The sequence below is a fragment of the Leopardus geoffroyi genome, chromosome B4, assembly GCF_018350155.1.
Source record: "Leopardus geoffroyi isolate Oge1 chromosome B4, O.geoffroyi_Oge1_pat1.0, whole genome shotgun sequence".
Taxonomy (NCBI): Eukaryota; Metazoa; Chordata; class Mammalia; order Carnivora; family Felidae; genus Leopardus; species Leopardus geoffroyi.
This window is the reverse complement of record NC_059341.1, coordinates 142,742,247-142,767,025: the sequence shown is the minus strand read 5'-3', so window position 1 is coordinate 142,767,025 and position 24,779 is coordinate 142,742,247. Positions and strand designations below refer to the sequence as shown.

General features: G+C 45.8%; 1 protein-coding gene across 3 annotated transcripts; it reads left to right on the top strand.

Moving 5' to 3' along the window:
* Positions 1 to 743: 743 nt before the first annotated feature.
* RABL2B (RAB, member of RAS oncogene family like 2B) lies at positions 744 to 24,550 on the top strand. Of its 3 annotated transcripts, none has more exons than XM_045463251.1 (9): positions 744 to 852; positions 2,218 to 2,387; positions 16,360 to 16,389; positions 17,480 to 17,559; positions 18,262 to 18,341; positions 21,294 to 21,405; positions 21,741 to 21,835; positions 22,203 to 22,286; positions 22,462 to 24,550. In XM_045463251.1, the coding sequence occupies exons 2-9, from the start codon at positions 2,281 to 2,283 to the stop codon at positions 22,540 to 22,542; spliced, it is 669 nt and encodes a 222-aa protein (XP_045319207.1). In that variant the 5' UTR covers positions 744 to 852; positions 2,218 to 2,280; the 3' UTR covers positions 22,543 to 24,550. The 3 variants fall into 3 exon arrangements, with proteins under 3 accessions (XP_045319207.1, XP_045319205.1, XP_045319206.1); XM_045463249.1 differs by having other exon boundaries at positions 21,738 to 21,835; XM_045463250.1 differs by lacking the exon at positions 744 to 852 and adding an exon at positions 1,160 to 1,273 and having other exon boundaries at positions 21,738 to 21,835.
* Positions 24,551 to 24,779: the final 229 nt, after the last annotated feature.

Below are 24,779 nucleotides of genomic sequence, written 5' to 3'. Positions count from 1 at the left end.
CGCACTGAGACTGTGGAGCCTGATGCGGGGCTAGAACCCACAAACCATGAGTCATGATCTGAGCCCAGTCCAACGCTTAACGGACTGAGCCACCCAGGGGCCCCTCATGTTTACTTCTGATTTTCGCCTCAAAGTCACTCATAATCGAGGCATCTTTCTTTCAAGTACAGGATTTCTAAATATTTAACAAAGAAGAAATGAAACTGCCACGAGCTACTCTGTCACAAATTCCTACACCAAGATGGAAAACACAATCCAGCTGCATTTATCCACGTTGCCCCACTTGAACGTCGCAGGAAGCCCAACCCTCACACTCCCGCCGCCCGGCCTCCAGCCCGCCCGACTCAGCACCGGCGGCGGTGCACGCCATCATATGAGGTCCTCCCGGCCGGCACCGCGCTAGCCAGCCCGCGCCCAGGAGGGGTCCTTCAGGCCTCCGGCCGGGCAGCCCTCCTCCGGGTCCTTGCGCGGTTGCGTAGCAGCTGCGAGGACGCCGACTGAACCGGAAGCGGAGCGCGGCGCGGAGTAAGTCCCCGGCTGGCCCGCGGGGTCCGAGGCGGGACCGGGTCGGAGAATGACGCGATTCGGGGCGGAACGGGGACTGGGGCGGGACGCGACCGGGGCGGGGTGGTCCGGGGACCGGGACAGGATCGGGATGCATAACCGGCGGGCGCGGACTGGGGAATGGTTGGCCACAGGCGGGCCAGCCTGCGGAGTCCGTGGCCTTATTTGTTTCCCCCCAGCAGGCTCAGCGTTGGGACCCACCATCCCTAGGCCCTAGGCAGGAGAAGGACGCGTCGTTGGGTGCACGCAGCGATCTGGGGGCGAGGGCAGTCCAGCCTAACAGGGAAGGTTGGTTCCGAGATGTGTTGAATGCCAAAAAAAAAAAAAAAAAAAATTGAATGAAAGCTTGCGCACTGGATGGTGAGGACAGTGACAACCATTGAAACTCTTCGAGCTTGAAGTTAACAGGGTTGGGTTTGGCTTTGGAACAGGTCACTCTGCTCCAGGGTGGAAGTGGAAGGGGCACCCCTTCATTATGCTTACCAAGCATCTGCCACTTCCCAGGCACTGCTCATGAGGCCGAGGGTACCTGGGTAAACAAGGCTCAGTACCTACCTGAGGAGAGGCAATGGCACTGCAGTGGTACAATCAGGGAAACTCGGGATCCTGTTGGTATTTTACACCCTCCACGGTATTCACACCCTTGCCGTCGCTCTTGCCACAGTAGACTGCCAACATCGTGTCTCCTTTCTTCTGAACCCAGCACAAGGTCTGCTCATGGTGAATGCTCAGTAAGAGCCTATGGCGTCATTTCTGTGTGCCTAATTACCTCAGAGTCTGGACTATTGTACATTCTCAGTACAATTTTAAAGGTTCTGTTTGGGAGTGAGGAAAGAACAGAGCTAGAGATGATGTCACACCTAGATGTTGTCACTGGGTGGCCGGCACTGTCTTGTACAGATGAGGGATGTGAGGATTGATGTTTGGGGTGGGCAGGACTTAAGTATTTGTGTTTTCACATGTTATTTGTCCCTGTGTGGCAGAATCTACTAGTCCCAAGTCTGGTAGGCAGTTGCCTACTTGAGTCTGCTGCCAAGAGAAGCAATCTTGGTGTAGGTACAGATTTGGCATCGTCAGCATTTAGAAGATACTTGAAATAACCTTAGAGAAGAGGGTCTGTGGAATGTCCACAGTGAGAGAGGAAGAAACAGCTACTGATTGAAGCAGGGTGAAAAGTGAAGGGGAGGTGAGAGGCATGAGGTGGGTGGTCAGGAATGCACATTAGGTGTCTCTGGCTGTGTGGGCTGTCGTTCAGTGAGAAGAGCTCAGGTTTACAGAGGACTGTCTCTGTCTCACACTGATTGTATGACATGGGCACTGGTTTTTGTCCTTGTTTTACCAGTGAGAAACTTGTCTATGTACAGTTTGTAAAATACTGTCTTTTGAGGTGGGAGTGGAAGGTGTGGCCGTGAACATAGCTGTAGTAGAGAGATGACATAGGGTCCACCACCTGAAGAGGATTTGGGTGGGGACAAGATTACAACCCCACAGTGAAGCAAGTGACAGCCAGGTTGGTGGTGAGTAGAGAAGGATGTAAGTGCGTCCTTGGGCCCTGCTCTCATCAGCTCCTTCTCTCCCCAGTCCAGGAAGAGGAAGAAATAGATTTGGAAACTTCCCATCATTTTAACAACAGCCTCTTCTTGAACTTCCCAGACAGTGACAAGACCCCCTACACACACACCTACCCCAGGCTGAACAGCCAGGAGCCGGGAGCCAATGGCCAGCGACATAGCCAAACCCTGTGAGCTCGACCAAGAGAAATATGATGCTGATGACAACGTGAAGATCATCTGCCTAGGAGACAGCGCTGTGGGCAAATCCAAGTATGTTGGGAGATGAGGGAAGAAAGACCAGTCCCAGCACAGGTCAGGGTTATTAGAAAAACCTGCTGGAGGCACAGAGGATCATGACTTCCGTAGGGGTGGTAGGGAATAGTCTTGGTTAGAGCCCAGGTTGGGGGGGGGGGGGGTGAGGGGGAACACAGCAGCAGCTGTGTGTGTTGCAGGAGGGGGGAGCAAGTCATAAGGACTGAATAAATCAAGCTTTTTCCATGAGTCCTAGCAGCAGATATGGGCAGGTCACCCTGGAGACTACTGAAGCAGTCCAGGGTGAGGACATCAGAGCCAGGGGATCCTGCATGTGCTGTGTGGGCGAGTGTGTGAGGCAGAAACAGTGGGAATGGAGACCCGGTGACAGATTGATTAGAAGTGGTGCAGATGCTTTCTTGGAGGAACCCATCCAGATTAAGCAGAGTAGAAAGAAATGACGACTGGCTGTGATCAGTGTGGAGACTGGCTGCATCATAACTGGCTCCAGTGCCCATGTGCACAGTTTGGGACTCCCACCTGTAGGGTTGAGGAGGGGCTCTACGATGCTGGCAGATCCCACACCTCCCATTCCGCCTTCTCAGCTTGAGTCTTGTCTCCTAGGTGCTCCAGATCTACCTTGTCTTCCAGCTTCATCATTTATTACCTTACCCTTTGATTCCAAGGGCTTTGTTGGTTTTTAGGCCATCTTCATGAATTCACATTCTCTCTGCCCTACCCCATACGTACACACTGCAGCTCTAGTTTAGCGTCTTGCAGTGACTCTGACCGTCCTCAACAACATGCCTGTACAACGAAAATGTGGGTGAGTGTTGTAGCATGGGGAGATTACATAGTAAATAACACCCCCTTTTTCCCCAACCAAGTTTAGTATTTGCCAGCACACAGGGAGCAGGAATGGCAGGCAGGCAGGGAGCAAGCTGTCAGCTCATTAGCTGATGGGGGCTGTAGAGAGTGTAGCTTGGTGTGAGCCCCAAGATGGCCACCTTGCCAGCTTCCTTGGTGCTGCCCAGCCCCAAGTTCAATGCCAGTTTCTTACAAGCCTCACTTAGGATGACAAACACAAAGTAGTAATACAAGACTTCATCGATTACCACAGTGTTGGCCACTGGGGCCGCCCCAAGCACCGGACTTTCTCTGAAATGCCTTTCTTGTTCACACAGCACATTCGTGCCTCTTGATTCCATTTCCTGTTTGCACCTGTGTTTCTGGCCCCCCAAGCCTCTGTTGAGGGTGGACTCTAATGATGTAGTTCTTCCACTGCTTGTGAGCAGGCGTCCTCAGATCTGGTCACTGCCTCCTGAGGGGGGCTTTTCCTTCGCTCCTGCTTGTGCCCCCATCCTTTCTCCATTGTATAATCTTAGTTCTCTGATGAAATATTTGACCGTATATGTGTGGGCTTATTTCTGGGCTCTCTATTCTGTTCCATTGGTCTATATATCTGCTCTTAGGGGAGTATCATTAAGATACGATCCTACGTTTTCTTCTCGAAGTTTTATACTTTGGGGCACCTGGATGGCTCAGTCGGTTGAGCGTCTGACTCGTTATATCAGCTCAGTTCATGATCTCACAGTTGTAATATCAAGCCCCACATTGGGCTCCAGGCTGAGCATAGAGCCTGCTTGGGATTCTCTCTCTCTCTCTCTCTCTCTCTCTCTCTCTCTCTCTCTCTCTGTGCCCCTCCCCTATTCACATGCACACTCTCTCTCAAATAAACAAATGTTAACAAAAAATAAAAGTTTTATAGTTTCAGCTCCTAAGTTTAGGTCTTTGATCCATTTTGAGTTAACTTTTGTATATGGTGTGAGGGAAGGGACTCACCTTCATTCTTTGGCATGGCAATATCCAGTTTTTCCAGCATCATTTGTTTAAGAGACAATGCTTCCCCCCACATTGAATGGTCCTGACACCCTTGTCAGACATCAGTTGACCGTGTATGTGAAGGTTTATTTCTCAAGTGTCTATTCAGTTGGTCTGTATGTTCATATTATTTGTGCCAGTACCACACTATTTTAAGTATTATAGCTTTGTGTGAAGGTTTGACCTCAGGGAAATGTGAGTCCCTCAATTTTGTTATTCTTTCACAAGATTGTTTTGGCTACTTGGGATCCCTTGAAATTCCATATGAATTTTGGGATATGTTCTTTTATTTTGCAAAAATGTCATTGGGATTGGGATAAGGATTGCATTGAATCTGTGGATTGGTTTGGGTAGTGTTATCTACTTAACAACAGTAAGCCTTCAAATCCATGAACACTGATATCTTTACATTTATTTATGTCTAGTTTAATTTCTTTCAGCAGTGTTTTTTTTTTTTTTTTTTTCCAACGTTTATTTATTTTTGGGACAGAGAGAGACAGAGCATGAACGGGGGAGGGGCAGAGAGAGAGGGAGACACAGAATCGGAAACAGGCTCCAGGCTCTGAGCCATCAGCCCAGAGCCTGACGCGGGGCTCGAACTCACGGACCGCGAGATCGTGACCTGGCTGAAGTCGGACGCTTAACCGACTGCGCCACCCAGGCGCCCCATCAGCAGTGTTTTATAGTTTTAGTGTACAAGTATTATGTCTCCTTGGTTAAATTCCCTTTTCATTGCCAGTGTATGGAAATACTATTTTTGTGTGTGGAATTTATATCTTGCAGCTTTGCTGAATTATTAGCTCTATTACTGTTTTTGTGGACTTTTTAGCGTTTTCTATGTATAAAATCATTATCTTTAAATAGAAATAATTTTACTTCCATCTTTCCAATTTGGATGCCTTTTATTTCCTTTTCTTGCAAAGGTGCCTGTGTTAGGGGCTTCTTGCAGCTGGTGTATTTGACTTAAGCACCTGGGTGGCTCAGTCAGTTGAGCGTCTGACTCTTGATTTCAGCTCAGGTCATGATCTCACAGTTCATGGGATTGAGCCCCACGTCAGGCTCTGCACTAACAACATGGAGCCTGCTTGGGATTCTCTCTAAATAAACATTAAAAAAAAAAAAAAAAAAAGAATATACCAGCTATGACCTGATGGATAAGGGTGGATGAGAGGTATAAGCCAGCCCTGAGCTCCCACTTTGGGGAAGTGAAAGCCCTGGGCTTGTTTTGACTGAAGGTGCACTTTCAATACACCCACAAGAAAAAGTCCCAAGATTTATTACTTACGGATCCCAGAAGTGGGAGTGAAATGAGCCAGGGGAAGGGCAGCCCTCCATCCTGGGTCACCAGCAAGCACTTATAAGGTGTTTGGGGGTGGAGGTCACTCACTTTTTGCAGGCTCAAATCTAAGTGGCTGTTTAAAAATAAATAAATAAATAATTTACTTATTTTTTGAAGGAGGCTCCATGCCCAGTGTGGGGCTTGAATTCACAAGCCTGAGATTTAAGAGTCACGTGCTCTATGACTGAGCCAGTCAGGCACTCCCTAAGTGGTTATTTTAGAAGGTGCCAGGGAAAAACAAAGTGGGAACTTGGGCGGGCATCCTAAGCTCAGGTTCTTATCTGCATTTCGAGCCTCGGTGTGAGCAGCCTTGTCCTGTTTGTCAGATGCCTGAGCAGCAGCTCAGAATGGCTGTTTTCTCCCCATAGCGCTTGGACTGGAACTTCTACGGCTGTGTTGAATGGAAATGGCAAAAGTCGGATCCTTCTCCTGTTTCTGATCTTAAGGGAAAAGCTTTTAGTCCTTCACAATTAAGTATGATGTTTATTACAGTTTTTTCATATATGGCCTTTATCCTGTTGAGGAAATACCTTCTATTGCTAGTAATTTAGTGTTTTTGTCATGAAATGGTGTCAATTTTGGCAAATGCTTTTTATGCATTTATTGAGAATAGGTAGGATTTTTCCTTCAGTCTGTTAATATGGTGTGTTTTTTCCTACATTGAGCCACCCGTAAATTCCAAGAGAAATCTCCCCTGGTCACAGTATATGATCCTTTTTTTAGTGTATGTGCTGCTGAAGCAAGCATGATATATGATCCTTTTAATATTAATTTGGTTGCTATTGCTGTGTTGAAGATTTTTACATCTATGTTTAAAGATACTGTTTGTTTTTCTTGTATGTCATTGTCTGGCTTTGGAATCAGGGTAATGTTGGCCTCCTAGAAAGAATTAGGAAATGCCCCTCCTCTTCAATTTTTTGGACAAGTTTGAGAAGGATTGGTGTTAATTCATTAAGTGCTTGGTAGAATTCAGCAGTGAAGCTATCCAGTCCTGGCCCTTTCTTTATGGGAGATTTTTGGATACTGCTTACTTGGTATAGTCCATTCAGATTCTCTGTTTCTTCTTATATCAGCTTGGTAGTTTGCATATTTCTAGAAATTTGTGCATTTCCTCTAGAGTATCCAGTTTGTTGGCATACAGTTATTCATGGTAGTCTCTTTTTTTTTTTTAAGTTTATTTATTTTGAGAGGCAGAGCCCGCAAGCAGGGAAGGCAAGAAAGAGAGAGCTGGGGAGAGAGAATCCCAAGCAGGCTCCATGCCGTCAGCACACAGCCCGACATGGGGCTCGAACTCACAAACCATGAGATCATGACCTAAGCCAAGGTCAAGAGTCCAACACTTAAGCGACTGAGTCACCCAGGCGTCACCATGGGATTCTCTTATCATGGTTTTTGTTTCTGTAAAATTGATGTTAGTGTCCCCAGTTCTGATTTTGATCAGATTTTGCCTTCTCTCTCTTTCCTTGGCCCAGCTAAAGGTTTATTGATTTTGTTGATCTTGTCAAAGACCTAATTATTGTTTCAGGGGTTTCTCCATTGTCTTTTTAGTCTCTATTTTGTTTATCTTCACTGAAATCTTTACTACTACCTTCCTCTCATGAGCTTGTGTTTAGTTTGCTCTTTTGTGTCTAGTGTTTTAAGGTGTAGTTTGTCATTGATTTGAGATCTTTGTTCATTTTTTTTTTTTTAATTTTTTTTTTTTTCAACGTTTATTTATTTTCGGGACAGAGAGAGACAGAGCATGAACGGGGGAGGGGCAGAGAGAGAGGGAAACACAGAATTGGAAACAGGCTCCAGGCTCTGAGCCATCAGCCCAGAGCCTGACGCGGGGCTCGAACTCACGGACCGCGAGATCGTGACCTGGCTGAAGTCGGACGCTTAACCGACTGCGCCACCCAGGCGCCCCTCTTTGTTCATTTTTAAGGTATGTGCTTAACGGGTATAAATTTTGCTCTTGGCACATCTTTGGCTTCATCCTTAAGTTTTGGTTTGCTGTGTTTCATTTTCATTCATCTCAAGACATTTTCTTTTTTTTTTTTTTTTTAATGTTTATTTATTTTTGAGAGAGAGACAGACAGAGCGTGAGTGGGGGAGGAGCAGAGAGAGAAGAAAACACAGAATCAGAAGAAGGCTCCAGGCCTCTGAGCTGTCAGCACAGAACTCACAGACATGAGCCAAAGTCAGACACTGTCATGACCTGAGCCAAAGTCAGACACTTAACTGGCTGAGCTACCCAGGCACCCCAAGTCTCAAGACATTTTCTAATTGTCCTTATGATTTCTTCTTAGACCTTTTGCTTGTTTAATACTGTGTTGTTTAATTTCCACATAGTTGTGAATTTTCTGGTTTTCCTCTTGCTATTATTTTTGGTATCCTTCCATTCTATTGGAAAAGATGCTTCCTATGATCTCAGTCTTTTTAATTTTATTAAGACTTGTTTTATGTTATCACCTATGTTCACTTGAGAGACATGTGCTGCTGCTGTTAGGCGTAGTGTGCTCTGTATGTGTGTTAGGTCTGACTGGTGTGTGCTATTCTTCAAGTCCTTGGTTTCCTTGTGGTTCTGCCTCAGCCATTCTCCCCATTGCTGACAGTGGGGTTTGAGATCTTAGTGTGTTCTCGTGCAGCTAGCTACAGCTCCCTTTACTTTTATCAGTGTTTGCTTCCTGTATTTGGGAACTCTGTTTTTAGGTGCATATATGTTTATAACTTTTATATTTCCTTGGTAGATTAAAAAAACTTTTATCAATGTGTAATGTCCTTCTTTGTTTTATAACTTGTGACTGAAAGTTTATTTTGTCTGACTCTAGTACAGCTGTTCGAGCTCCTTTTTAGATACTGTTTGCATGGATTATCTTCATCTTTTGTTTTCAACCTTTTTGTGACTTTGGGTCTAAAGTGAGTCTCTTACAGATAGTACATGCGTGGATCAGGTATTTTCATGTATTCTGCCAGTATTCTCACTCTTAATTGGAGAGCTTTATCCATGGACATTTGAAACAACAGTAATTGAAGCAATTACTGGTAAAGAAGGGCTTATTTCTGCCATTTAGCTGTTTGTTTTCTGTGTCTTTTGGTTGTTTTCCTCAATTACTTTAATATTTTTTTTATTGATTTTTTTTTTTGCAGTGTGCTATTTTGATTCTCTTTTCCCTTTTTTTGTATAATTCTTTAATTGTTTCTTAGTGGTTGCCCTGAAGACTACAATTAACATCTTAAACTTATAACAACCTATTTAAATATTACCAGTTTGTTACAGTAGTACACCAACACTCTGTTCCTAGATGTCTCCATCCCAGACCTTCGTATTGGTTTGTTACAGACTGCATCTTTATATGTTCAGTGCTCATTAACTGAGATTTATAGTTATTGTTTTATGTATTTGCCTTTAAAAATTTTTTTAATGTTTATTTATTTTTGAGAGAGACAGAAACAGAGCACAAGCCGGGGAGAGGCAGAGAGAGGGAGGGAGACACAGAATCAGAAGCAGGCTCCAGGCTCTGAGCTGTCAGCACAGAGCCTGATACGGGGCTCAAACTCACGAACCTTGAGATCATGACCTGAGCTGAAATCGGACGCTTAACCAACTGAGTCACCCAGGTACCCCTGTATTTGCCTTTTAAATCATATAGGAAAAAGGGGAGTTGCAAACCAAAAGTACAAGAATACTGGCTTTTATATTTACCTACATAGGTACATTTACTGAAGATCTTTACTTCTTCATACAACTTCCAATTACCATCTAGTGCCCTTTTGTGTTAACCTAAAAGAGACTCACTTTAGCATTTCTTGTAGGGCAAGTTCACTGGTAATGAGCTTCATCAGCTTATCTTTATCTGGGAATGTCTTAACTTCTTAATTCTTGAGGGATAGTTTTCGGGATATAGAAATCCTGGTTGACAGCTTTTTTCTTTCAGGACCTTTTAAGTATGTCATCCCACTGCCTTCTGACTTCAGTGGTGTCTGATGAGAAAGGGGCTGTTTGTCTTATTGAGGATTTTGTCTTTAGGGTTCAACAGTTTGCCTATGATGTGTCTCGATGTGGATCTCCGGGTTTATCGTGCTTGGAATGTGTGAAGCTTTCTGGGTGTGTGTATTCATGTCTCGTGTCAAGTTTAGGAAGTTTTTAGCCATTGTTTCTTCAGATCTCTCTTTTCTTTACGATGCATATGTTAGTTTGCTTTGTGTTGTCCCACACGTTCCTTAGGCCCTGCTCATTTTTATTCTTTCTTTCTTCTGCTTCTCCAACTGGATAATTTCAACCACCTTATCTTCAAGTTTGCTGACCCTGTCTTCTGCCTGCTCAAATATGTTGTTGAAACCCTCTAGTGAGGTTATTTTGTTTTGTTTTGTTTTCATTGTAATTAATGTGCTTTTGTGCTCCAGAAGTTTTGTTGGGTTCCTTTTCATAATTTTTATCTCTTTTTTAATATTCTCATTTTATTCATGTATCATTTCCTGATTTCTTTAATTCTTTGTCCATGAATTCCCTTAGCCCTTTGAGCATATTTAAGATACTCAATTTTGATAATTGATGAGTAATTCCAATGTTTGCATTTCTTTTGGGGCTGATTCTGTCAGATTCTTATTTTCATGAGAATGGGTCATATCTTCTCATTTCTTTATAAGCTTTGGAGTTGTTTTGATGAGAATTAGACAGTCTGAGTGTTTTAATGTGACAACTTTAAAAATCAGATTCTCCCACTCTTCAGGCATTGCTGATTTCCCCTTGTTTGGGGCTAGAGTTGTCTATTTGTAATTTTTCCAGACTATTTTCACAAAGTGTGTATTCCTTGTGTGTGGTCACTGATGTTTCTGTTCTATTATCTGTGGTCAGATAGTGACCTGACAAAGATTTCCTTAAACTTCTGGCTCCAAAAATAGAAAGAAAAACTAAGATCTTCCTAGCCCTTGAAATCTCCAATATACACCAGCACGGGAAACCTGAAGCCTGAGAGAGCTGAGACCTAATTGAGCAAAACATGTGACCCAGACTTATTGAGGGCAGTATCTCTCCGGCACCCCAGACCGTAGCCAGAACCTTGGAGCACAGCTCACCAAGTTGGTGCGGCAGGCCTGAGGGATGGGCAGCTGCCGCTGGTTGACGCACGTTGCCCTTCTACGGGGATCAGCACTCTGTTGCCACCTAGTGCTGTCCTGCTTCTGTGTGTCCACTCAGGTTCCGGAGTTCTGAATTGGTTGGTTCTGATCATCTTTTCCAGTTTACTGGATATTTCAGGTGGGGGTTGGCCCCCCTAGAACCTCCTACTTCCCCATTTCATTAACGGCCTCAAGGTTCATCTCTTCCCGGTACAGATCTCAATTGCTCCCACATGCTTAATTGATGAAACGGTTAACCCCACTCAACTATAGCGATGCCTTTGTCCTAAATGCAATGACCACACATGTGGTTGCATGTATTTTAAGGGCTTATTTATTGTCTGTCTTGACAGGGATCTTCATGTGTTTTGTTCAGTGTTATGTCATGACACGTACCATAGTATCTGCTAAGTGGTAAGCAACTTAGTAAATTTGTTTTTAACTAGTTTGTACTAAAATCGTCTACTCTTCTGTTGAAGAACATTTCCAATGTTATCATTTTTATGATATTAAATACAATACTGCCGTGAATATTTTTGTGCCTACCATCTTGGGCCCACACTTAGGCCTGGGGTGAAATGGCCTAGTTTTAAGATTACCTCAAACATTGAGATATCCAAATTGCTCTCCAAAATAGTTATATTAAATTTATGCTGCTGCCAGCACAGTACAAAATCCCCAACATTCAGTGTCATGTGACTTTCTGAATTGTGCCAGTCTGAAGGGATGTGAAAGCTACTTCATTTTAATTTGCGTTAAAATTATTAAATTATTAAAACACTGAGCATCTTTTTTATATGTTCATTAGCCATTCACCTGTTTGTATTCTTAGTGCACAGGCTGTCTGTGTGCTCTCTCACTTGCGTATCAGAGCTGTTCATATTTTCTGTGTATTCATGCTTGTCAGTTACTAGCATTGCAGACATCTCCCAATCTGTGGTTTTGTTTGCCTTTTTTTAAAATTTAAATCCAAGTTAGTTAACATACAGTGTAATAATGGTTTCAGGAGTAGAACCCAGTGATTCATCACTTACATATATAACACCCAGTGTTCATCCCAACAAGTGTCCTCTCTCATGCCCATCACCCATCTGGCCCATCCCCCACCCACCTCCCCTCCAGCAAGCCTCAGTTCTCTGTATTTAAGGGTCTCTTGTGGTTTTTGTCCCTCTCTGTTTTGCTTTTTTTTCTCTTTTCATTTTGGAATAATACAGATTCACAGGATGTTGCACAGAGTGTACAGAGAGGGCCTGTGCACCCTTCACCCAGCTTCCTCAATGATAGTATCTTAAGTTACTGTAGAACATTATCAAAATCAGAAAATTGGCATTGGTTTGATGCATGTATAATTCTGTGTCATTTTATCACATGTGCAGATTTATGCAACTATCAATGGAATTAAGATACAAAACTTTGGTCATTCTACCCATTTATAGTCACACCCACCCCACCTCACTTTCCACCATCCCTAACCCCTGTAACCGCCAATTTATTCTCCATCTCTATAATCGTGTCATTTTGGCAACATTGTGTAAATGGAATTATACAACCTGTGACCTTTTTCACTCAGCATAATGTCCTTACAACCCATCCAAGTTGTTGCACTATCAAGAGTGTGCTCCTTTTTGTTGCTGAATAGTATTTCATGGTAGATGGCCACGGTGTGGTTTTCCAGACTTTTCCAGTCACCTGTTAAGTGACATTTCAGTTAATTCTGGGTCTTGGCTAGTACACATGAAGTTGCTGTGAACACATGTGTGGGTTTTGGCACGGATGTAAGTTTTTATTTCATTTCATGGCTAGACCATACAGTGAGTATATGTTTGATTTGTTAAGAAACTACAAGGTATTTATCCAAAGAATACAAAAATGCTGATTTGAAGGGGCACATGCACCTCAATGTTTACAGCAGTGCTATCAACAACAGCCACCTTATGGACAGAGCCCAAATGTCCATTGACTGAGGAATGGGTAAAGAAGATGTGGTATGTATATATACAATGGAATACTAAAAGAAGACTAAAAGAATTTCATTCAAAAAGAATGAAGTCTTGCCATTTGCAGCAACGTGGATAGAACTAAAGGGTACTATGCTAAGCAAAATAAGTCAGAGAAAGATACCACACGATTTCACTCCTATGTGGAATTTAAGAAACAACAGATGAACATAGGGGAAGGGAAGGAAAAATAAGATAAAAACACAGAGGGAAGCAAGCCATAAGAGACTCTTAAATACAGAGAACAAACTGAGGGTTGCTGGAGGGGAAGTGGGTGGGGGATGGGCTAGATGGGTGATGGGCATTAAGGAGGGTACTTGTTGGGATGAGCCCTGGGTGTCATATGTAAGAGATGAATCACTGGGTTCTACTCCTGAAGCCGGTGCTACACTGTGTGTTAACTAACTTGAATTTAAATAAATAAATGTTTTAAAAAAGAAATAAAATTATTTTCCAAAATGGCTGTTTTCCCACCAGTAATGTGTGAAAGATGCAGTTTTTTCTGCATCCTTGCCAACATTTACTGTTATTGCTAATTTTTATCTTAGCCATCGTGGCAGGCATGTAGTGATAGCTCAGCATGGTCTTACTCTCCGTGTCCCTAATGCCTGGTGATGTAGAACATCTCCTCTTTGGTTACGTGTCTCTTCACGCCTTCTGCTCATTTTCTAATTGAGAGTTTTTTTTCATTGTAGAGTTTTGGCTATTATTTTTCCAGGTACTGGTCTTTGCTGGATGTGCTCTTTGCAAACATTTTCTCCTGTTGAGAGCTTGTCTTCTACTGTCTTGTAACAAGCTATTTCATAGAGCAGAAGGTTCTACTTTTCATGAAGTCCATTTGTTTCTTTTATGGATCATGCTTTTGATGTTACTGAAGTCATGGACTTTGATCTCTACCAAGCCCTGGGTCCCAAAGATCTTTTTCCTGTGTTTTCTTGTAAAAGCTTTGTATTTTTACATTTTACGTTTAAGTCTGTGATCAATTTTGTTTATTTTAATTTTTTTTAGCGTTTATTTTTTTTTATTTTTGAGACAGAGCATGAATGGGGGGAGGGGCAGAGAGAGAGGGAGACACAGAATCAGAAGCAGGCTCCAGGCTCTGAGCCATCAGCCCAGAGCCCGACGCGGGGCTCGAACTCACGGACCGTGAGATTGTGACCTGAGCTGAAGTCGGACGCTTAACCGACTGAGCCACCCAGGCGCCCCTATCTGTGGTCAATTTTGAATTAACTTTTGTTTAAGGTATGAGGGTTTGGGGTAAAGGTTTATTTTTTCCTTTGTAGATACTCACTTGGCCCAGCATCATTTGTTGAAAGACTGTCATTCCTCCATTGCCTTCTGCACTCTTGTGAAAAGCCAGTTGGCTTTACTTCTGTGAGACTATTTCTGGGTTCTTCCTTGTATTCCATTAGTCTGTGTGTCTGTCCCGCTGCCAGTACCACACATCTTGCTTACAGTAGCTATAGTAAGTCTTAAAATTGGGTAGACTGGTTCTTCCCATTTTATCCTTATTCACATTTGTTTTAGCTTTTCTAATTCCTTTGCCTGCCTACATAAGTTGTATGCAATCTTGACGATCCTATAAAACATCTTGCTAGAATTTTAATAGGCATTGCGTTAAGGCTGTATATCAATTTTAGGAGAATTGACATCGTTTTTTTTATTGAGTTTTCCAGTCCATAAACATAGTATGTCTCTCCATTTATTCAGATCTTTAATTTTTTTCATCAGTATTTTGTACTTTTCAACATACTAATTCCCCTCGATTCTTATTTTTTTTTTATCGAGAATGGATGTTGAGTTTTGCAGATGCATTTTCTCCATCAGTCAATATGATCCTGTGATTTTCTTCTTTAGGCAGTTAATATGTTAGATTGCATTCATTGATTTTCAGATATCGAACTAGTCTTGCGCGCCTGAAATGCATCATACTTGGTCATGGTGTATAACTTCTTTTGTATGTTCCTGAATTCTGTTAATAATTTGTTGATGCTATATTCATGGAAGATATTGGTCTGTAGGGTTGTTTTTCTTTTCCTGTACTGTCTTTGACTGATTTTGATATCAGGATAAAGTGACTTCATAAAATGAATTCCCTCTTCTTCTGTTCTCTGGAAGAGATTGTGCAAAATTGATATTAATTCTTACAGTGTTTGGCAGAATTCTACCCTGAAACCATCTGGGCCTAGAGATTTATAGTTACAGAGCTATTCAAATGATCTCTTTCTTACTAGGTTAGTTTTGCTTGTTTGTGCTTTTAGGAATTGGCCCATTATTGAGGCTTTCTGTATTTTCATTTGTTTCAAGCACATCTATAGTTGCTCATTTATGACGGCTACTTCAAAAACTTTGACAAATAATTTGAACATGTGTACCAGCACAGTGTTGGCATTTATTGATTACCTTTATCATTCACTTTGAGGTCTTCCTTGATTCTTAATATGATGAATGATTTTTGGAAGAAACTTGGATATTTTGAAGGTCATGTTACGAGACTCTGAATCTTATTTGAACCTTCTGTTTTAGCTGGCTTCCTGCAGCATTGCTTCAGTAGAAGAAGGGGGGAGGCAGCACCTGTGGTCTCCACTGGCACTATGGGGTGGCGGCAGCGGGGGGGTGTCTCATTGCCATATGGTGGAGAGGAAAGTTCCAGCTCCCTATTAGGACAGCTTGGTAATGTTGTTGAGGTACCCCCCCAAGGGTGGCAATCTAAGCTCCCCACTGAGGCTACAGTTTTTCCTGTGGTGTTTGCATGCTAGTCATAGTCTAAATGTTTTTTGTCCTAGGCACTGGCTGTGCAGCAGTAAACTAAAATTGCTTTTGTGGCCTCCCATTCTAGTCGAGAGAGGTAAACTGTCAATAAGTAAAATACTGAGTGTTTCTGTTGGTATCACCTACAGGGTAAGACAGAGTACAAGGTAAGATAGAACTTGCCTATTACAAGTAAGATCACCAGGGAAGGTCCCACTGCTCAGGTGACATTTGAGCAAAGCCCTGGAGGACCTGCAGAATGTTAGGGGAATGGCTCTTGGGCAGAGGGCACAGTCTGCCTGCTGTCAGTTTCCTAGGCATAAAGCAGGGATCGTGGTGTTTGTCAGTAGTGTGCAGAGGCAGGAACAGTGGGTCTGAGAGCCTCGCGTGGACTGGTATATGAACTTGTGGTAAGGTAGCCTGTTTTGTTATGAGGGGCTAGTAATGCTGATTCCAGGTTCCAGACTTGGAGAATGGGGTGATGCCACTAACTAGACAATTCAGGAACAAGGACAGGATGAGTGGGTTAAACAAACTCACTTTTAGATTTATTGAGTTCATGGTTCACACAGACTTCTCCAGTGTAGACATATGGCAGAGCTCCAAAGATTGGTCTTTATCCCTTCAACTAATATAGGTTACCAGCTGTTGTGGTGCTCCAAAAGAAGGAAGGTGGGGTCCCTGCCCTCCGGCAAAGCAGCTGTGGGTGCTGGATTGGTGTTACAACTAAGGGATGCCGGGCACATAAGGGGAGTCAAGAAGAGGGTTGGGGGGCAGTTCCTGGGCATTGTCCTAAAAGGAAACTGTGTGGCTGTGGAATGAATGGCCCCAGCTTGTCAGCCTGGACAGGGGTTATGACGCAGGGCAAGGAGGAGGAAGGCTGAAGGATGTACCCTGATCACCTTGCACACTGTCCTTACAGACTTATGGAGAGGTTTCTCGTGGATGGATTGTATCCTTCAAAGTTTGAAGTGCTCCTTGTTCCTGGGGCCCTTCTCCCCTCGTGCCAACTCAACCTCACCGTTCACCCCTTTGCTCTGGGGAGGAGGGCTAGGTGAGTGAATGCATAGGTTTCCTTCAGGACTGTTCTCACCAGTGTCCTATTTGCATTTGCTTTACATCAGAAAGACAATAGAATGGCTAACAGTACCTGGTCACGTGCCTGGATTCAAACCCCACCTCCTCCTCCTTAGTAGCTCTGGCCTTGGGCAAGTCACTTAACCTCTCTGACCTCAAAGCTTGGGCTAATGCTTTAAAATTCTCTGGTATGAACGAACTTTGTAAAACAGGAACTGCTCCCTCCACCTATGGATTGTCACAAGGTCTAGGCTTGGAGTGAGACACTCCCTGGCAACTGGGATGGTTTTAAAAAGCTTCCCACGTCAATCTACTAAGAACTGTGGCAGAAAAGAGCCCTGGAGTGTCCTGCTTCCTGCCCTGGGCCTTGACCCCCAAGGTGGAGCCTGAGTATATCTTGCTTCACCTTCTACCAAGTGCTTCTTTGCAGCTGCCCCTGCATCATCCCAGCTTTGCTGGTTCGACCACCCTGCATCTTGCAGCTTCAGGAAGTAATCCCCCAGGCTTTTTGTTGGGGTTTCAGGTACAGGCAGTTCGCAAACAGCTTGTCAGCTGTCTAGCTTGTAGAGACTAATTTTCCCTGGAATGGTCATGTTGCTGCCTAAGGCTGGGTTTCCTCTCTGGCCTGCAAGAGCCCCGTCCATGAAGAGGCTGGGCCCCCCATGGTTGCATTTCCAAGTACGTGATGCTGTTTATGATGGCTTCTCTTGTAAAATTCCATTCCATGCTGTCCCTGGTACTTAGATGGCCGGGATGTCTCCCAGCCTCTCCTGCCCTTCGCCTTTCCATGGAGTTTGTGCCAGTGATACTTGAAAGTGATCCTGTCTGCCACATTCATTCAGTTTAAAATCTAAAGAACTCCAAAAAGAAAAGGAGAGGGCCAGTTTCATCACACCAGTGCCTCCCCCCCAAGCACCTTCCTTGCCTTCCTTTCCGTTCATCTCTTTTCCTTAACCTGAATGCAGTCAGCCGCAACAGCTGTCCACGTATGCCCTGACCCTGTACAAGCACACGGCCACGGTGGACGGCAAGACTGTCCTTGTGGGTGAGCAGCACAAGGCCGAGCCATAGACTCTCAAGGGCGAGGAAAGGGGGGGGGGGATGGAAGTCCCTGGGAGAGAGTCAGGCAGGGAGCAAATGAGACCCCCAGCAGAGACTAAGGGTGGTAGGAAGGACCGTGAGAGGAGCCTAGGGAGGGTGGGAGGAGGCACTCAAGACCTCCGTTCCAGCTCTCTGACCTGGTATTCTAATTTAACCAGCATAAAGAAATAACAGTTGTGGTCTGAATATTATCTTCCACAAAAGCTTTTAAGATTGTGAGGTCATAGCCTTCTGCTTGGTTAGGCCATGCACCCTGCCTGACTGTGTCTACCATCTGTGGTCAACACACGTGGAAAATCAGCCTGGTTTTGACCTCGGAAGGTCCTGCATCTTGTGGGTGGGAGAACAGGGACACCTGCCTTCTCCCTTTTGGGACTTCCTGTCTGCATTCTCCTTCCTCCTGGCCTGCCCATGTGTCTTCTTCTCACCCACCCCCATGCACCCCCATACACACACCTCCCACGGCACACCCAGGTGCGTTGTGTCCTGATGACGCACACATGCGCGCTGTGTGGTCTTCGTTCCTCCCTGTCCTCCCCGCAGGTTCTGTTTCTGCACACAGAGATCTGCACAGAGATGCTCAGTGTGTTCGGGTCTCTCTGCCCTCCGGCCCCATGAGGCAGTCAGAGCTGTGTTCATGTTGCAGACTTTTGGGACACAGCCGGCCAGGAGCGGTTCCAGAGCATGCATGCCTCCTACTACCACAAGGCCCACGCCTGCATCATGGTATGAAACCAGCCGGGCAGTGGACAGGCTGCCCTCTGGGCAAGCTTGAGGGGTGACCCAGCAGTGCTGAGCCCTCCTCACCAAGGCCGGGTGCTGGGGGAGAGAGGAACAGGGAAGCCTGGGGAGGTTTCAAACTACACGTGCTTCCAGAGGTTCTGAGTGTGAGCAGGCCCAGGTGAGCTTCGCTTCAAGTGGGTCCGGATGAGGAACCCCCATCCAGGGGGAGGAACACACCCAGGGCCTCAGCATCAGGCATGCCATCTAAGGCAAATACAGTCCTTTCCTGATGGAGCCACCTACTCGGATAGGCTCTCGAGGCCCCCTTGACTGCCAGCTGGTGTTGCTCCCAAGTGGCCCCTTTCCTCTGTGCTGTCCAGAACAGTCTTCAGAGGTCCCCCCAGAGCCACAGGATAAAAAGTGCCATAAGAGGGCCTGAGGGAGGGCTAGGGAAGCACAGGAGAGCTGTGCAAGGCTGTGTCTCTAGGGCCTCCTGCCCAGAGTCCTGGCTCCATTCACAGGTTCCACTATCCCGTAACACAAAATCTCTTAAAGTTTTCCAAATTGTAATACTAGGTAGTATCTTTAAGGGGACAGAACAAGGAGGTGACTGGGAAAGGCAGATGGGGGCAGTGCAGGCCAGCAGTCTCACCTGGAGGCTCACATAGTCAACATCTTTGACCTTGGAGAACTGGGAGGGCAAGGCCCAGCCATTTGTTTTGATTCTGCTCTGGCATTTGGGGCTTTGAGCCCACCTCTGTTTTCTCTCTGGGAGTGTACTCCTCCTGCCTCTGACCCCTCCCCATTGGCTCCATTTGGACTGTCTTCTGAAACCTGGGGATGTCTGTCCTGCCAGCATTCCTGCATGCCTGTATCTGCCGGTGCCTGCTGCATGGGGCCAGGCAGGTAGAAAGCGCTCACCTGGTGATGAGCACCTGGGGATCTGCTAGTCCCAGAGGGAGCTAGGCTTCCACCCTCCACCTTGAACCACCTTGAAGTCTTGATGGGGCTGCTCCTCGTCCCAGCCAGCTCCTCCTCAGCTCTCAAAACAAGGAGAGGCAGCTCAGGAAACCAGACCTGGATGAAAGGTGATCGACAGTGATCAGGGGAGGCAGCCTGATGTGAAGCCGATTGCAGAAGACTCATTACAAGTGTCATTTAAATTCAAGACAGCATGGTCATTTGTTGAAATGGGGCCTGTGGGTACCATGGAAGAACCTCCGGGGGACCTCCTGCTGCCTCCAGGGTGGGGACCCGTGCCCAGTGCCATGCAGAGCAAGCCCCTGGCCCCGGGTGAGATCCATCTGGTCCCATGCAGGACTGGGTGGTTTGGAAGTAAGAGCAGCCATTCCAGCAGGTTGCAGGGTCGTCCAGCTCTAGCTACTGTGTGCCGGGGCCTTTGAGTCCATCCTGGAGGATGGCCTTTGAGGAGCTCCCACGGGGGTTGGAGGGACTCCATCCCTGCAGCAGCAACTTGAAGCGTCTCAGGACTTCTGGCCTCCCTTGTCCTTTGAGCCAGTCTGCAGTGTTCATGTTTATTGCTAATATTTTAAAATAGGTAGGGGCGCCTGGGTGGCTCAGTCGGTTGAGCGTCCGACTTCGGCTCAGGTCACCATCAGGCGGTCCGTGAGTTCGAGCCCCGCGTCAGACTCTGGGCTGATGGCCCAGAGCCTGGAGCCTGCTTCCGATTCTGTGTCTCCCTCTCTCTCTGCCCCTCCCCCATTCATGCTGTCTCAAAAATAAATAAATGTTAAAAAAAAAATTTTTTTTTTTTTTAAATAAAATAGGTAAAAAACTATAAGTTGTAAACTGGTAATCAAATTACAAGCTACAAAATAATAAAAGATAGTCTTTCCATTTCCGGCCACCTACAACGGATGGACGTGTGGAACTCTCCAGCTTCCTGATCCAGAGGGACAAGCGGACACACAGCACCGACCCCGTCACTTGAGGGCTCGCAGCTCCTTCCGCTACAACTGGCTGATTCTCCCCAAGACTGTGAGGAGGAGCCTGCGGCCCAGCAGGGGTTAGTGGTGGTTAGTGGTGGTCGTGAAGTGGAGACCTGGCCAGTGAACACCCACTGCCTCCTGCGTGTGGACCACTACCGACAACAAGAACGCTTGGATGACCTTCCCAGCATCAGGCCCAGGATCTGCAGAACAAGCACCACTGCGATTCCCAGAGCCTGTGCAGTCCTCCGCAGCCAGAGCCTGGCGGCGGCGAAGACACACCTGCCTCCTCCGCCAAAGCAGGAAAGATGCCGGCTGCCTCATGATGATGATGATGATGATGATGATGATGATGATGATGGATAGAAACTACTTTTAGGAAGTTTAAAATACAAAATGAATACGAGATTAAACAAAAGTTTAAAATTAAAAGTACATCAATAGTAACTAAAGGGGAATTTTACAAGCATTTAAAATTATCACAAAGAAATTTTAAGACAAAGCTTAAGCAATAAAAATAAGAATGGACTAAGGGGGAGAAAAAGCAAAAATTTACAATTTGTAACAGACGATTAGTACAATGATACAACTTGGTTAAAATAGGTAAATGGAATTAGGTGACAACAGAAAAGGAATAAACTTTTTTTTTAAGATTTATTTTATTTTTAGAGAGTGCGGGAGAGAGGGACAGAGGGAGAGAGAGACTTCTTAGCAGGCTCCACACTTAGCACGGAGCCCAACGAAGGGCTCAGTCCCATGACCCTGGGATCACGACCTGAGCTGAAATCAAGAGTCAGACATTCAACCAACTGAGCCGCACAAGCATCCCTGGAATAAACATTTTAAAAACCACTTTTGGATCCGAGGCTCTGAGGGCTTCCCTTAGAGGGCCGGGAACAAGTGCAGCCTTTGTTCACAGGGCCGCTTGCCTGCATGTGCACATCACGTGTGGGTGGGGTGCAGACACCGACAACCTGAGCTCTCTCCCCTCCTGTGTTCATTGCAGGTGTTCGATGTGCAGAGGAAAGTCACCTACAAGAACCTGAGCACCTGGTACACAGAGCTTCGGGAGTTCAGGCCAGAGATCCCGTGCATCGTGGTGGCCAATAAAATTGATGGTGGGGCCATCCCTGCATCTGCGTGTCAGCATTCCGTGGGGGACCCACCACCACACATTTCCTCCTCCATTCCTGGGGCAGTGAACCTTCAGTGATCTGTCCTCCTTCCCTTGTTTGCTTGCCATCAATCTCTTGCCAGTAAAGATACCAACTGAGGCAATCTTCCCTCTCCCTGAGACACAAATCCCTTTAAATGAACTCTTTCTAGGACATGTCCCCTGATTGCCCCTGCCTGCCCCACTTTCTGGAATGGGGGCCTCCAGTGACCTGTCCTGCCAATTCCTGTCCTTGTCGCTTGATAGACAGGCCAGTGTTTTACCTTCTCTCTACAGCAGACATAAAGATGACCCAAAAGAGCTTCAATTTTGCCAGGAAGTTCTCCCTTCCCCTGTACTTTGTCTCAGCTGCTGATGGTACCAATGTTGTGAAGGTAATGGTGGACTGCAGAGGTAGTCTAGTGAGGTTAGGGAAGGCCAAATGGTGAAGGGACCAGGGAAGCTGCAAAGAGAAGGGCTGGCCACAGGGACGGTGGAGAGGACAGGTATTGCAGGGACTATGAGTGGGCAATCCAGAGCAATAGAACAGGAAGGGGTTATTGTATTGACAGTAAGGGAGGTAAGGGGCTGAGCTTGGCGAGAAGAAGTACATTGATGGGGAGAAGGTGAATTGAGGGGTGACCTTGCCGACTTTAGGGGTAGAGTATTGGGTGGACATACGACACGGACAGGGCATTGGCACCCACGGCCATGTCTTCCTTCCTTCTTTCCTTCCTTGCACCACCTCCACCTCACCCCCAGCTCTTCAATGATGCAATTCGATTAGCTGTGTCGTACAAACACAACTCCCGGGACTTCATGGACGAGGTTTTGCAGGAGCTTGAGGTAGGTCAGGCCAAAATTTTGGGTGGGATAAGGAAAGCAGCTTCTCCTCAGAGGGATGTGGAACATAACCCAGCCTTTTCAGGCAACACATGCCCATCATGCATGCGCCCCTAGAATTATCAGAGCTGTGCTCGGCATGTACAGGGCCAGACCTCACCTGCAACCTTGTTCACAGAACTTTGATTTGGAGCAGAAGGAAGAAGATGTGCCAGACCAAGTGCAGCGTGGCAGTCTTGAGAGCCTCTCCCCTTCCTGAGAGAAGGAAGCCTCTCTTCATGGACTTGGGGGGTGGGGGTTCTTTCAGAATACCCTCCCCTCAACAACCCTCCAGCTCTGAATTGAAAAACTCTTGCAGGCCATCCCCCTCTCTACCTCCTGCAAGCCCACCCATCCCCCCCCCCCCCACACTTCCATGGCCCATGATACCTGACCTTTCCACAGTTGCCACCCCCACCCCCGTACTCAGGGACAGGGATGGGGTCTGCACAAGCAAGCGCCCTCGACAGGTATGAGAAGTCCAAGCAGAGCGTCAAGCGGAGTTAGAGATCAGTACCCGAAGCCTCCCTATGTTGTGTGGGGGCAATGAAGAGCTTCAGGGAACATGCTTTGTGTATCTCTCAAATAAAAGGAAATTGAGGTGTGTTTTCTCTCCCAGAACTGACCTCAGGGCCTATTCATTGCCTTTCCACCAAGGGAATTATTTCTAATCCCTTACCATCCCATTCCCACCTCTACAGATTTGGGGGGGTGCTCCATTCTTTTTCCTCTTTAGTCTCCCAACAAACTTTTTTTTAGAAATGGTTTTGAGCAGACAGCTGTTCATCCCACATGTTTCTCAGGGTACCTGGGTACTGCCAGCACACTGGTAAACTGAGGTCTAGATCACAGGACAGGTTGGCCATTAAAGTCAGGGAAACAGGTGACATGTCTAATGACACTTAATACCATGGCTCACCTATTTGGATTAGAAGAGCTTCCCGTAGCCGCCCCCCCCCCCTCCTTGTTTTTTGAGACTATTTGGGCACTGCTTTGTGGGGCAGGGAGAAGGGCTGCCCTACTGCCTTTCCCACTTCTCTCCTGGACTTGGGGCTCACTGGTGTGAGTATGATCATCCTGTGCATTGTTTCCATTGCTTTCATTTTTATAGTAAAGCTTGACTTAACACAAACATTACACGTTATGTGCATGCTTGTGGGTATGGATTTCACTGAGCAAAAACCCACAGAAAGAACTTGTGATCATCAGCTGATTAGGAGGAAGGTTGCCTTGACCTGACATGCGAGGGCAGCCCTGGTCAGCTTTACTGACCATTTCAATGGAATTCAGCATTTTAAAAAGAATGAGTGTGTATTTGGGAAGAACAAGAAACAAGAACAAACCTTATTTGCCTTTAAATTACTAATTCTTACAATTTCAACTGAAAAGATGTAACTTGACCTGGGATTTGGGGGAATGTGTTACCCTGGTGAGGTGGGCCTTTAAGAATTTCGAAAATGAAACAAAACAAAAAACCTTTGGTGTTGTAAATGACTTGTATCTTTTTAACATAATGGCTTTATTGAGATATCATTCAAAGACCATAGAATTCACCATCAGTATTGGTTTTATGTAACCATTTGGAGTCAGGTTCCAAAGTGAGGGGAGCAGAAGAGGGTGGGAGGCCAGCTTGTCTCCTCTGCCTCAGAGTTGGTCCCACTTAGAGACCAGGAGCTTTTTGTGGAGGTCAGCTATTGTGGGACAGGGAGGGGGGTGCAGGTGGTGGCCCCTAGCCTCCAAAGCGAAGTGGCTCCTGCTGCGAGTCAGCAAAGGGCAGTTCTCTGGAGAAAAGGGCAGGGTTATCCATCAACACTTAAAGCAGCCAGGGGAGGAGTGCTCAGGCAGGGTGCCAGAAGCACCCATGGCCACCCACCTTCACATGCTCAGACCCACCTGCTGCTTAAAGTTCATTCCACCCTGACTAATACAGGGAACACCACCCCTGGATCTTTTTTTAAATAATTTATTGAGGTGAAACTTATATAACATAAAATTAACCATTTTAAAGTAAACGACGCAGTCCCATTTAGTACAATTTCAATGCTGTGCAACTATCACCTCTGTCTGGTTCTAAAATATTTCCATCACTCAAAAGTAAAACCCCTTGCTCATCAAGCAGTTTCTCCCCCAGACCCCCTCCCTTCAGCCCCTAGCAAATTCTAAGCTGTATTCTGTCTATGGATTTACCTATCCTGAATATTTCATATAAATGGAATTATATACTGTGACCTTTTGTGTCTGTCTTCTTTTACTTAGCACAATGTTTTCAAGATTCATCCATGTATTAAATATTTCATTCCTTTTTAGGACAGAATCATGTTCCATTGTATATATCTACCACCATTTGTTTACCACCACCACCACCCCACCCCACCCCCCACCCCCCCATTCGTTGATGGACGTTTGGGCCGTTTCCACCTCTTAGCTATATGAGTAGTGCTGCTACAAACAGGCTTG

Excerpts from the sequence above, each read along its gene's own strand:
- RABL2B (XM_045463249.1), top strand. The coding sequence starts at position 2,281 with ATGGCCAGCGACATAGCCAAACCCTGTGAGCTCGACCAAGAGAAATAT. Across the intron at positions 17,560-18,261 it reads CGGCAAGACTGTCCTTGTGG|ACTTTTGGGACACAGCCGGC; the intron begins GTGAGCAGCACA and ends TTCATGTTGCAG. Across the intron at positions 18,342-21,293 it reads AGGCCCACGCCTGCATCATG|GTGTTCGATGTGCAGAGGAA; the intron begins GTATGAAACCAG and ends TGTTCATTGCAG.